Source organism: Coregonus clupeaformis, chromosome 34 (genome assembly GCF_020615455.1).
Source record: "Coregonus clupeaformis isolate EN_2021a chromosome 34, ASM2061545v1, whole genome shotgun sequence".
NCBI classification, from domain to species: Eukaryota; Metazoa; Chordata; class Actinopteri; order Salmoniformes; family Salmonidae; genus Coregonus; species Coregonus clupeaformis.
Genome location: NC_059225.1, coordinates 29503303 through 29517857, shown reverse-complemented (window position 1 = coordinate 29517857; position 14555 = coordinate 29503303). Strand labels below are relative to the sequence as shown.

The 14555-nt window shown below is 40.0% G+C and overlaps 1 protein-coding gene across 2 annotated transcripts in view; it reads right to left on the bottom strand.

Moving 5' to 3' along the window:
- Nucleotides 1-14555, bottom strand: part of LOC121549989 (receptor-type tyrosine-protein phosphatase N2) — a 285296-nt gene that overhangs the window by 36314 nt on the left and 234427 nt on the right. For both annotated transcript variants that reach the window (XM_041862031.2, XM_045210537.1), the window contains exons 12-13: nt 5311-5526; nt 1545-1763 (exon numbers count right to left, since the gene is read on the bottom strand). In XM_041862031.2, the coding sequence (XP_041717965.2) occupies nt 1545-1763; nt 5311-5526 (435 nt within the window). The remainder of the gene's footprint in view (nt 1-1544; nt 1764-5310; nt 5527-14555) is intronic.

The window sequence follows — 14555 nt, the reverse complement described above, 5'->3', positions numbered from 1 at the left end:
AGCATCTTCACAAGGTCCTTTACTGTTGTTCTGGGATTGATTTGCACTTTTCGCACCAAAGTATGTTCATCTCTAGGAGACAGAACGCGTCTCCTTCCTGAGCGATATGATGGCTGTGTGGTCCCATGGTGTTTATACTTGCGTACTATTGTTTGTACAGATGAACGTGGTACCTTCAGGTGTTTGGAAATTGCTCCCAAGGATGAACCAGACTTATGGAGGTCTAAAAAAAAATTCTGAGGTCTTGGCTGATTTCTTTTGATTTTCCCATGATGTCAAGCAAAGAGGCACTGAGTTTGAAGGTAGGCCTTGAAATACATCCACAGGTACACCTCCAATTGACTCAAATTATGTAAATTAGCCTATCAATAGCTTCTAAAGCCATGACATAATTTTCTGGAATTTTCCAAGCTGTTTAAATGCACAGTCAACTTAGTGTATGTAAACTTCTGACCCACATGAATTGTGATACAGTGAATTATAAGTGAAATAATCTGTTTGTAAACAGTGGTTGAAAAACTAGTTTTAATGACTCCAACCTAAGTGTATGTAAACTTCCGACTTCAACTGTATATATGGTGTAGAACTTTGTTGTAATGTAAAGGTCAAATATGTTATATTCAAATGTTTTCGAAAGAGGCGTCTCAACCAACCTTGACATTTGCAATAAAGCCCATCCATTATGACGAATTCAACACGTTATTCAAATTCATTTTCATTCCTTATAGGAAAAGCCTGACACGTACTGTGATGATGAATTCTACCCCCTTAATGAAAACACTGCCAGGCATCTTTCCATCTCTTTTATGAAGCTTGTCTGCAGTGAATAAAACAAAAGTTGTGCAAAATTCAAACAATCCACTGTGTGTGCAACTGGGGGGACCCACAAGGAAAAATAATAATAATAGTTCTGAAACGTTCAACTGACAATCAGCTGGATAATGATATTTCACTTTAGAGCAGCTCTCATCACACAAAGCAATATCCGTCTCGCTTTGGCTTTAATAGAGAAAGAGCAGGAGGGAGAGCGAGCGAGCGAGCGGCAACGAGGAGGGATAAAGAGAGAGCGAGAGAGAGAGAGAGAGAGAGAGAGAGAGAGGCGAGAGAGAGAGAGAGAGAGAGAGAGAGAGAGAGAGAGAGAGAGAGAGAGAGAGGCAAGGAGGAGGGAGAAAGAGAGTGACAGTGAGAGAGAGAGAAAATAAGAGCAAGAGAAAGACAAGAGAAAAAGAAAAAAGAGGAAGAGAGATAGAGATAGAAGGAAAGACAGCTGGAGATAACCGCAGAGATGTAGCGAGGATAGAGAGAGAAAGGGTTAGAGAGACAGACAAACAGAATAAAAGCTGGAAGCTAAGCGCGAGGGGAGACATCCTATAAATTACACACACTATACTCCATTCTGACTCCAAACAGAGGTTGGATTTGTTGGAGGGTACAGGCTCCTCGCATCAGACAGACATACTGTACATACATACATTCCGACAGACAGACAGGACAGGCACACAGACAGACTATAGGGTACTGTAGTGGCATGTATATTGTTGTACCAGTATCATGTGTCCGGTGGAGATGTCCATGTTGGAGGGGACAGGCTCTTCGCACCAGGAGGAAGTGGAGCTACGGGCTGAGGGGCTGGCCATTGGTCCCCCATCGCTGAACTGAGAAGACGAGCTGTTCAACCGCGAGTGGCGGCGAAGTGGCTCCGGGCGCTCCGCACGCTCCGGACGCTCCGATGTCCTCACAGCCATCCGCTGGCGACACAGCTCCTGGAGAGGAGAGTGGAGAACCTGATCAGGCATTGGTTGACTCTAGTTGATTCTTACTGCATTATCATTGCAAATAAAAAGGACTTCCATATGGTATAGGACTTTGCTGTAATGTCAAGGCAAAATATTACAATACAATATTACCCAAATACAAAAGCCAGACACACATTGTTTTGATTAGTTGAGATGATTTCACGACCCCTGTAAATCTTTTCAGACTGTATAAGACTGGGATATCACTGTGACCTACGGAGCACAGTTTATAGCAAACCTATCTATATAAATAAAACTGGGATATCACTGTGACCAACGGAGCATGGTTGGTAGCAAACCTATCTATATAAATGATGTCAGGAAATAGAAACACAGTTAAAGGTCATGCTGTGACCTTCAAAAAGCTTGAATTGCCAAGGTCAAGCCAGTGTATTGCCACCATTTGACAAAACAGACAATAATTAACTAAGAATACATTGGGTGTCTGGCTGGCAGGGGATGTCTTAATTGTTTTTAAGTATTGATTTCCATTTGTATAAATGTGGTAACAATTTCTATGAGCCACTTGTTTTATAATTTTTACATTTTAAGTCACTTAGCAGACGCTCTTATCCAGAGCGACTTACAGGAGCAATTAGGGTTAAGTGCCTTGCTCAAGGGCACATCAACAGATTTTTCACCTAGTCGGCTCAGGGATTAGAACCAGCGACCTTTCAGTTACTGGCACAACACTCTTAACCACTAAGCTACCTACCTACCATTAGGTACTTATGTATTTATGTATTTTCTTATAAGGAAGCAAAAGTTATTATGAAGACAAGAGTTAAAAAGATGAGCAACAAAAACAACCAAAATCAAAGATACTGCCCATGAGCAACAAAAATACTGCCCACGTTCAAAATGTATCAACCAAATGAATCTTTAAGTAAGAAATATATCTGCTTCCATTACTCAAAGAGATTAAAACATAACAGGGAATCAATACTTTAAACCCAATCGATTTTCTTTGAATTGAGCATCCACTCTCTTTCGTAACTACAAAACTACAACAGAGATGAGCAATCTACGTATTCACATGTACAGTAGGCCTTTACTTTGGCATTTGGATTGATATTGTACAGACGTTGGATCTTCGTTTGATCACCCTGTTGCAGGAGAACTTTCCTGTAATACATTTGAGGTTTAAAAAAGCTTCTGAAGTTTGTAAGGTACGTTTGCGGCAGGTAGAGCAGAGCCCTTAACCCCAATTTGCTCCAGGGTTGCTGTACTTCTATGGCTGACCCTGTAAAACAACATATTTCACTGCACCTATCCGGTGTATGTGACACAATTAAGATCCTACATCTGTAAGTGTTATTCTATTGGATTCAGAAGAGACTTCTAAATAAAAAACTCTCCCACTGCCGCCACCCGACCATGAAGATTACTCCTCTCTACATATTGACTTGGCTTTTCTCCCATCATGCCTTGTGCTCACAGATGCCCATTAGGGATTCAGAGCCTGGGCGTTATCTAGCCAGCCAGTCATCTTCCCACAAATCAAAAAAGGAGAGAAAAGAGAACCTCATTGTTTGAAGGGTGCAATCTAACTGGAGCCGAACCCCCTCTCTCCCCCTTCTTCCTTCCCCACTCCCGATAGTGTCAGTCTTATGTGGCGCTGGAGATTTCTCCATTATATTCTCAGTAATCTGTGAAGCCCATCGTGTTTGGTGTGTAGCCTGCACCAGTCAGACCCACAGACTGATCTTCAACCTCAATTAATATCCAGGGTTACATCTCAAATGGCAACCTATTCCCTATGAAGTGCACTTCTTTGACCAGGGCCCATAGCGGCAAGCCAAAACAGCAGAAGGCAGTGTCTTCTGAAGGCAGCACATTGCTACTAGTCTATCACTTGATCTATCTATGGACCTAAGCCCTGGTCTAGGATCAGCTTTCCCTACGTCTAACCTGAATCATCATAACCATGAGAATCTGCCCCGGGCCACGGCCTCAGGGCACTTTCCATGTCCACTTAATAATTAATCCAGTGTCTCTAGTCAACACCTTTACAGAGTCAAGGGTTGCGTCTCAAATGGCACTCTATTCCCTACATGGGCCCATAGGGTTCTGGTAAAAAAAAGTGCACTAATAGAGAATAGGGTGCCATTTGGGACGCAGGCCCTGTTTATTTTCAACAAGGGAAAACAAATGGTAATCCAGCAAAAACTATAGTCAGAAGACACTGACAATGTACTACTGTACTTGCTAGGGTTGCATAATTTTGTTAACTTTGCCAAAATTCCCAAGTTTTCCAGAAATCCCGGTTGGAATAGGAGGGGGGGAATGAGCAGGAAATCAGTGAATCCTCCAACCGGAATTTCTGGGAAAACCTGGTAATTTGGGGAAAGTTACCGGAATTGTGCAACCCTTATACTTGCTATACCCTAGATCTGTAACCATCAATTATGTTGTACATACATGGATGCCAGACAGTCTCAATTCTCCAAGTTCAATGTTAACGCAAATAACAAAAAAGAAGGACGGTATAGAGTTGAGATTGATTGCTAAACCACTTAACTGGCAATACCTGCCTTAATAGTTGACATGCTCCATTCAGTATATTGTCATAATATAACAATGTATCTGTTCTTCTATGTGAATAGGAAACATGATAGGCTACAACAACACCTATTTTATTCTAAAAATAATAAAATATTATAAATATTGTAAAAATAAAAAATAAGAACATTGAAGAAACAGGGGCCTGAATGAACGGTTACAGTACAAAACATTTATCTGCTTTCTTAATGATTGTCCATCTTTAGTGTGTACAATCGTGAAAGGCGACACTGTGGAAAGCTGATTAAATATTGAGAATGTGATGGTTGGATGTGCACTGAGTGCCCATGCTGAGCACAGCTGAGCCCAGGACAAAATCAATACGAGCCAGCCAGCCACCCACCCAGTTTGCCAGCCGCTAGTCCTGGAGGAATAGAAGGTCACACAATGAACCCGTTCCCCTGCTGAAAAGGCCCTTCACTAGTCACAGGTCATAACCAATACAACCTTCACTGGAATATCAAGGCTTTGTCTGGAGTTTAGACCTCTGGATACATTTGACTAGCCTTGTTACACCAGCCTGAGCGCAGCGGTCAGTCTGGTTTCACGAGGCTAACATTTGACTGGGATAGTAAAAAAGCTATTGTTTATTTTATTTGCATTTTTAAAATAAAATTACACTTTTCCATAATACAGAACCAAATGATGGGTAATCTTGCAATTAGGTTACAGAAACGTTACATACTTTACATTCTATTGATAACCAACCTTAAATCACAACCTAGCTCTATCATGAACAAAGAGACATTCTACAAACAACTGTTACAAATGTCACAAAAACAACCAGATATTAACTTAAAATCAAGTAATTCAAGACACAACGACTACATATCACTGCAGACCAATCAGAATAAAGGCTAGTATCAGGGACTGGGACCAGAGTGCATGCTCTACCAGTAGAGCACTCAGCGGCTGCACTGTGATTGGCTGAAACCGAGGAGGCTCCTCTCACCTGATAGGTTGCGGTTGCATCAGCGCTGGTGTCAGTCCCCAGGCTGGCTAGTTTCTCCTTCTGTTGGAGGTGGGAGCGGTGGCGCAGGCAGAAGAGCCAGCCAGACGCTGCCAGCGCCACCATGATCAGGACCAAGGAGATGATGGTCAAGACCACGAATTGACCAGACTCCAGACGACTCTCCTTGACCACCGGGATCTGGCTCAAGCTGCCCTTCTGGGAACAGAGAGAGAAAAAGGGATGAGAAAACGCCCTACACATCTGCACGCACACACATACAGATGTTGAATGTTAAACTAAAAAGGCTTCTGGAATGTGTAATTTTCACTTAGAAATGTCAAACTTGATTTTCTCATACGAACAATGTATCAACCCCTACAAAAGTGTCTATGAATTATAATCCACATAATAATTCACATTTCCTGTTGTTGCAGAATAATTATCCTGCTGTAGCAAACTGGATCAAATTAAGATCCTACATCTGTACACACCAGTGACAAAATTTACAAACACGGAAATGGACATAAATCTGGCAGCAAAAGGAAAAGCATAGCCTCCATGTTAGAAAAGCCCCAAAATAGGGATTTCTGTCATTTGTCTTAAAGAAATACGGAAACAAATTAGCACAGTATTTCCCTCCCTGTCTGTCCCACCCACGCCCACTCATTCCCACCTAGATTCACTTCCTGCCCAGCCCACTCATTACCTTCCAATAACAGTACGGTAGTTTTATAATGTGCATTCAAACTCCCTCAAGCTCTATTACTCTCTGCTGTCCAGCCCACACACTGGCTGCTCTATAGACATTTAGGTCCCATTTTGTCCTGGCATGGGGAGACCTGCCACTGTGCAGCTTCAGGAGGTTTAGACAGTCAAATATTTTCACTAATAGCCTTCCAGCCTTGAGTTTGGCTGAATTAAGGCCCTGGCCCAGGCCCCTGAGCTAATGGCTAGGAGTGCCTCAAAGGGGGATCTTAGATTGTGTGTACCCAGCAGAAGCCCACCAGAATGGGCCTTTCAGAGACGTTGTTAACCCCCTCCCCGGTGGTCAGAGCTAAGCCCAAGAGAATAGCTTGGTATTGGCATGGTATTGTCTCACAGGCCCCTGTGTGGCTGCCTGGCTGGGTCTCAGTAAGTGCATGGACCCCTGGGAAGGTTTTAGCACCGTTTAATAGAATATGAACCCAAAAGCACTGCAGAGACTTTGGACTAGCGGTCCAACTCCATCAAGTACCCTATCTACCTCGATCTATTCAATACAATCAAATTAAAGAGGGGTTTTCAACTTCAATCAAATCAAAAGCACACAACAATCATCAACCGCTAAAACATGGTACTTAGTCCTAGGGGGCAAAAGGGTAAGGTACAAGTTTAGTGGCATCTATAACTTTTTACCAGAAAATAAATACATTCATAATCATAACGCATGGTGACTTTATGGATGCTGAGGCCTTTGCTTATACGCTCACACTGATTACCATGCAGGTCTGATGAGTTTGTGTGTGTGTGTGTGTGTGTATGTGTTTCTGTTGATTACAGTGGATGTGGCTCTGACATACAGCTTCAATCAACAGCCAAGTGGCTTGATACCAATGTAGAGGTCTAAAACAAGTCCTTTAATAAACTGCAGAGAACATACAGTATATGAGCGAAACAAAGCTTTGGCTACCTCTGAGCAATTACATCAATGCTATCCTTTTGACAGATTGAATGATTGAATATGATAGATAAGGATAAATGTGTGCTGGATTGTTGAGGCTTGGTCTGTGCATATGAAACTGTAGGTATGTAGCTTTAGTCTACTACAGCAGCCCTTACACCCTTGTCTCTCTCTCTCTCTCTCTCTCTCTCTCTCTCTCTCTCTCTCTCCCCCCTCTCTCGTTCTCTCTTTCTCTCTACCATCTTAACACTTCTAAGCAACCCACATGAAAAGGGACTCCATGAAAATAAAAGTTCTTAGTTTAAATGACAGTAAATCATTAGTTTGAATTCAATTAACTTGAAAAGATATTGTGACATGTCTAGTGTTTATTTCATGTTTGCTCTTCTAAATGTCGGGGAGAAAAATCAGATTGTGCTTTTATGGTATAAAAAATATGTTATGCCATAATTACAACAATATTCTACTGTGCTATAGTCTAAATAATTATTCTGCTATATATAACTTCAAATGATATAAAACCGCTATAACGACAACATACAGTGAGTAAAATTATATTTTGTAGGAAGCTGTTGATCCTAGCAAAAAATGCAGATTTAAATCCCCTTCACACCCCTCAATATGTCCTTTCCATAAGTATCTAAGAGAATAAACATAACAAACAATGAGCATATTCTCTTAAACGAAAGGACTCCCTTTTTACGCCAGTGAGAAGTTTTTGTTAATTTGTGAGAATGGAGAAACGTAAACAGAGGTAGTCAACTAAGTAAGAAAAAAGCAACCATAAATGCAACTAAAAAATAAATGCTTTATTTTTATTTTTTATAAACGTTGTTTACAAATCATCATTTTCATGTATTTCAAAAATATTAATTTGTATGAACATTATAAAATCACATTATGATTATGGACAAGTGTATTTAGATGTATGAATTGATGAACGTGTGTAATTATGAATAACACTTTTAAGAAAATCTCTTATAATTTAAGGAAATCTCTTATATACTGCGCCAGAATCAGTATTATTATTATTTTGATTTTTTTTGTTCACCTTGACTTGATTATCACATTGAATGAAAAAGGCTTCTTGAAAATGTCTTGCATCGGAACAGGATGCTCAGTGAAGTTTTTACACTCACTTATTCTCTCTCTCTCCCTCACGCTCTCTCTTCCTCTCTTTCTCTCTCTATCTCTTCCTCTCTCCCTCTTGGTCTCTCTCTCTCTCTCTCTCTCTCTCTCTCTCTCTCTCTCTCTCTCTCTCTCTCTCTCTCTCTCTCTCTCTCTAGGATTAGCAGATCTAGCTGAAGACAAAGGGCAGATGGATTTCGGTTTCTCTGGTTTATTCAAATTATTGAGATAAAGGTCACAGTGAGAGAGGCCTGTGATCACAATACTTTCAAGCAATTTAAGTTACCCCCCCCCACCCCCACACACACACACACATACACACTAACTCACCACCACCAAATGTTGCTTGAAATAAAACATTCAAGCAACAAAACACATTTTCACCTGAAAAATCATACACAAATCTCAGAATTGTGTATTTTTTTTTGATCAGAATAGTACATGCCTCTAATTTGAATCTGAAATATCAATAATCATCTTTATATTTTAATGTCTGGTAATAAAATAAACATACATTTATCAAGCAACTTCTTATTCCATGAAATTCAGCCATTTTCCAGTCTGATTAAGTAAAATAAAACAAGAATTTCACATTTTGTAATATACAAGAATTTCTAAATTAAAGGTTTTACAAAAGTGTTAATGCGGTTAATAAGAACCTTTGTCGAAGTAAATCCATGCCGCTTTTATTTTTTTGATGATACATAATTGCTTTGCCATTCAACTGTAATTTAAAAAAAGAAGTCTATATTCCTATCTCAAATCATTTTCAGTGTGTAGATAGTAAACCGACCGAATTAATGCTTAGAAATAACAAAGGTTTCAAAGAAATATCACCAAACCTTTTATGCAAATATTGATTTGTTTTAACTTAAGGGTAACCACTCGCAAATGGAAGATGTTGATCTTCTCAAAAACTCTATGTGCTTAGTTCATCAACGAATTCCATTGGTATCCGGGGAATTAGCTTTTAGGTGAAAATCTTCCCTATACAGATGTGACGATTGGACAATGGCAGCTGTGCTGTTGTACAGCAAATATATTTTCAATATTATCAACACCTGTTAGCTTATAACTTAAGCTAGGCCTAAAATACTTTCTCCTACTACCGCACTAATCATCCCCGTCTAAATTTGAACTATTTTTTAAAACGTCTAAACATTTAGGATATAACCTAGCCTACAAATGTTGTTAAGATTTCGTCCCCCGACACTATAGGATCTTTCCGTACCTGGAGCGAACGAAATGAGGCAACTCACGCAAGCACTGCAAATCAATTGAAATGCAATCAATTACAGAACCAAAAGCAGCGGTCAAAATATGCATTTTTAAAAATATATAATCTAATTGGTCATAAAACTGATAGCCTAGACTATACATGCCTTCCACACAAGTTTGCAACGTGCAGGTCTCCCCGCTGCATTAGACTAGTTGTAGCAGCACGTTCAAAACACAGCAAAAATATAACACATGCTGGAAAATAATTACCTAAATCCATGTTGTTCCGCAAGTCAGATGGTTTGCAATACATAGGAAATATATGTTGTATTCCAGAGAGCAGGTGCAACTACCGCAGCTCCAGTGGCCAGCGCATCAACCAGCCTCCTACTCAAACCTATCCTCCCCAAAAGTTCCCAGTGTCCCATCCCATGCGCCTCCCTCGTCAACAAAAGACTGCGGCTACCAATACTCGCGCACGAAGATTGAGAAGAAGAAGAAAAATTAAATAACGAGGAGGAGAACGAACGAGGTGATATGCCCGCCTGATTTTCCGAGCCTCGCAAGAATCTGCAGATGCCTATAGTGGGTCCTTTCAGCGCCTCTGTGCCCAATGAAAAGAAGGGGAGAGGGGTTGGGTTTTTTGAGATCATATATGGTTGAGCCCCTCCTTATATTCAGCCGCTTAGGAGTCCCTGTCTGTTGCACATGTCATGTCCACTGGTTGCTATAGCGATGCCTCCACATGTTGTCGACAGTGAATGCTCAAGGAGGGATGCTTGGCTAATAGGCTTGTGGGCTGAGGAGGGACATGAATGGACATTGGGTGAGCCACTCATTTGTTAAGCTACTTGGGGTCTCTGTGTTCTGTTCGAATTGCTGTTTTCTCGTGCTCTCTATCCTTTTCCCCTATCACGCTTCTAAATGCAGTAGCCTATAATAATACAGTAGGCTAATAGCCATAATGAAAGCATGCATTATAGAAAGAGGGGGTGGGGTGTCCATCAGTAGTGACTGTATAACCTTTTACCAATTAAATTACTAGAGAGGCTAGTTCCATAATTGTAATGGTGCGAAAATAGCAGCCATCTTGGTCAGGGAGAAATCCCAAACCAGTCTAATTGGAATGAATGACAGTAGAGGCATAACTGATGCATTTCCTGTTTTTACTTATGCCTATGCAGGAAAATAAAAGTAAGGCATGTGATATATCAGAAATGGTGTAATGGAATTATAGTCAACCTCAAATATTGTCATATAATTATAAATACAGTTTATATGGGTTTTATACACATTTTCTTTATAAATAGCCTCTAAAATATACATTAATAGACCTTAGGCCTACATGTCTTAGATTCTGTTTTCTTGGAAAGCTGTGAGTGCTATTATATGATACAATATCAGTCCTTGTTGCATTTACAACTTGTCTAAGACCTATCATCAACATTTGAGCCAGTGTATCTATGGCTGTGGATTGACTGTACTGTTTGAATTAAATGTTGGCATATTGGCAGTTAATTTGAACAATTAATGGAATCATTCCTCTAAAACTGTCTGGCTATCTAAATTCTTCACATTCATTGTTTTACACAATATCTTATCACAGCACTGGCAAACCATGGTTGACCAACTCCCTGACCAACATGACTGACCTTTGGACCATCATAAGAAGGTTCATACCTATTCTAGTATTCTAATTCGTAATTCTATGCTTTTACCATTTTACTGCAAATGTAAATCACAATGAGGTAGGCTATTTAGGCTGTATATTTTTGGATAATGATATTTAGTGCGTCTTGAAATATGGTTTAGATATAACAACATAGACTGAACAACAAGTTTAGTGAAGACCTGTCTGAGCGAAACATATGAGCTGATCAGTTTTACAAAATCCCACTAAAACTCCTAATTAGTTATTTAGCGGACAAATTATCCTGTGGAGAGCAACAGGGAGAGGAGGAAGATTATGGAGAGAAGAGAGAGAAAAGGAGGGAGAAAGGGAAGGGGGGGGAGGGTTCCTGTCAAATGCAGATGACGAGTCTTTGGGGAGGGGGAGGGGGGGTCTCCAGTTTATTTTTTTCTATTCAGAGTACACCCCCTCTTCTCCATTGTCCCTGTGTGTGACAGCTGGAGTTGTCAGTGTGAACAGGGGGACAAAAAAACAGGCTCTGAGGGGTACTTCACAGGAGACCTAATATTTCACAGACTACTTATCAAACAGGACCTACTTCAAATTACTAGATTCTACGTTATCACTCTAATAAATTGCTGTTAATTTACAGCAAAACTTTCACAATTAGCTACTGTAATTCTTTATTACAGTACAGCACTGTAAAGAGCAATGCATTATGGGGGCTCAATGCCGTTCCGCTACACTTCTGTAAAATTACATTAATTGCTGTAGCACTGTATTACCTGTTTTGCTATATATTTACAGTATCATACTGTAAACTATGGTGCATTGTGGAAAAATATTGTGGGAGGGGAAAAAATCGCTTGCTCATTAACATATTTTAAGGCATGCCTTGTAAGAGGCTATATTTGTTGCACCCAGTAGTGAGAATGTTGTACCCTACAGAATACAGTATCATACAATTTTATATATATATATGTTTCCTGTAAATCTACAGTTACTTACTGGCTGCCAGTAATTTACTGTAATTAAGTACCACCACCACAGAATATAGTACCATTCTGTAATTTTGGAGCGCCAAAAACCTTTTGTGGGTGCATGGTATTATTGTGGCTCATTAAGAATTATTGAGGCATGCCTTGTAAGAGGCTATACTTGTTGCACCCATTAGTGAGAGAGCTGTACCAATTTAAGTGATATGTAGTAGTGCTCTAACAATATAATGTATACTTTCTTACAGTATAGTAGGCACATTTTACAGTATTGTACTATGTCACTGCTCTGCATTTTACAGTAACTCACAGAAAGCTGGTGGCAAGTTACTGTGAATATTACAGTAACATACATTGCACTAGCCAGAGATGGGCAAAGATACAGTGGCTTGCGAAAGTATTCACCCCCCTTGGCATTTTTTATATTTTGTTGCCTTACTACCTGGAATTAAAATGGATTTTTGGGGGGTTTGTATCATGTGATTTACACAACATGCCTACCACTTTGAAGATGCAAATTTTTTTTTCTTGTGAAACAAACATGAAATAACACAAAAAAAACAGAAAACTTGAGCGTGCATAACTATTCACCCCCCAAAGTCAATACTTTGTAGAGCAACCTTTTGCAGCAATTACAGCTGCAAGTCTCTTGGGGTATGTCTGTATAAGCTTGGCACATCTAGCCACTGGGATTTTTGCCCATTCTTCAAGTCAAAACTGCTCCAGCTCCTTCAAGATGGATGGGTTCCGCTGGTGTACAGCAATCTTTAAGTCATACCACAGATTCTCAATTGGATTGAGGTCTGGGCTTTGACTAGGCCATTCCAAGACATTTAAATGTTTCCCCTTAAACCACTCAAGTGTTGCTTTAACAGTATGCTTAGGGTCATTGTCCTGCTGGAAGGTGAACCCCCGTCCCAGTCTCAAATGTCTGGAAGACTGAAACAGGTTTCACTCAAGAATTTCCCTGTATTTAGCACCATCCATCATTCCTTCAATTCTGATCAGTTTCCCAGTCCCTGCTGATAAAAAATATCCCCACAGCATGATGCTGCCACCACCATGCTTCACTGTGGGGATGGTGTTCTTGGGGTGATGAGAGGAGTTGGGTTTGGCCAGACATAGTGTTTTCCTTGGTGGCCAAAAAGCTCAATTTTAGTCTCATCTGACCAGAGTACCTTCTTCCATATGTTTGGGGAGTCTCCCACATGGCTTTTGGCGAACACCAAACGTGTTTGCTTATTTATTTCTTTAAGCAATGGCTTTTTTCTGGCCACTCTTCCGTAAAGCCCAGCTCTGTGGAGTGTACGGCTTAAAGTGGTCCTATGGACAGATACTCCAATCTATGCTGTGGAGCTTTGCAGCTCCTTCAGTGTTATCTTTGGTCTCTTTGTTGCCTCTCTGATGAATGCCCTCCTTGCCTGGTCCATGCATTTTGGTGGGCAGCCCTCTCTTAGCAGGTTTGTTGTGGTGCCATATTCTTTCAATTTTTTAATAATGGATTTAATGGTGCTCCGTGGGATGTTCAAAGTTTCTGATATTTTTTTATAATCCAACCATGATCTATATTTCTCCACAACTTTGTCCCTGACCTGTTTGGAGAGCTCCTTGGTCTTCATGGTGCCGCTTGCTTGGTGGTGCCCCTTGCTTAGTGGTGTTGCAGACTCTGGGGCCTTTCAGAACAGGTGTATATATACTGAGATCATGTGACACTTAGATTGCACACAGGTGGACTTAATTTAACTAATTATGTGACTTCTGAAGGTAATTGGTTCCACCAGATCTTATTTAGGGGTTTCATAGCAAAGGGGGTGAATACATATGCACCACTTTTCCGTTATTTATTTTTTAGAATTTTTTGAAACAAGTAATTTATTTTGTGTATGTCCATTACATGAAATCCAAATAAAAATCCATTTAAATTACAGTTTGTATTGCAACAAAATAGGAAAAACGCCAAGGGGGATGAATACTTTTGCAAAGCACTGTACATCCAAAAGGTATGTTGTTACTTGCTATGACTGTGATATAGTTTTTTTTATCAACCTTAAATTAATGCACTGACTGTAAGTCGCTCTGGACAAGAGCGTCTGCTAAATTACCAACATTTAAATTAGCATTTGCCAAGTAAACTGCTGGTGATTATTCTTATGAGCTCCGCCCTCAAACTATTTGTATTTTGATCAAATTTGCCCTTATTTGGGGGCAGAGGTCATTAGAATAATATCAAATCAAATTGTATTGGTCACATACACGTGTTTAGCAGATGTTATTGCGGGTGTAGTGAAATGCTTGTGTTTCTAGCTCCGACAGGGCAGTATATCTAACAAGTAATATCTAAAAATGTCACAACATACAGTGAGGGAAAAAGTTATTTGATCCCCTGCTGATTTTGTACGTTTGCCTACTGACAAAGACATGATCAGTCTATAATTTTAATGGTAGGTTTATTTGAACAGTGAGAGACAGAATAACAACAAAAAAATCCAGAAAAACGCATGTCAAAAATGTTATGAATTGATTTGCATTTTAATGAGGGAAATAAGTATTTGACCCCTCTGCAAAATATGACTTAGTACTTGGTGGCAAAACCCTTGTTGGCAATCACAGAGGT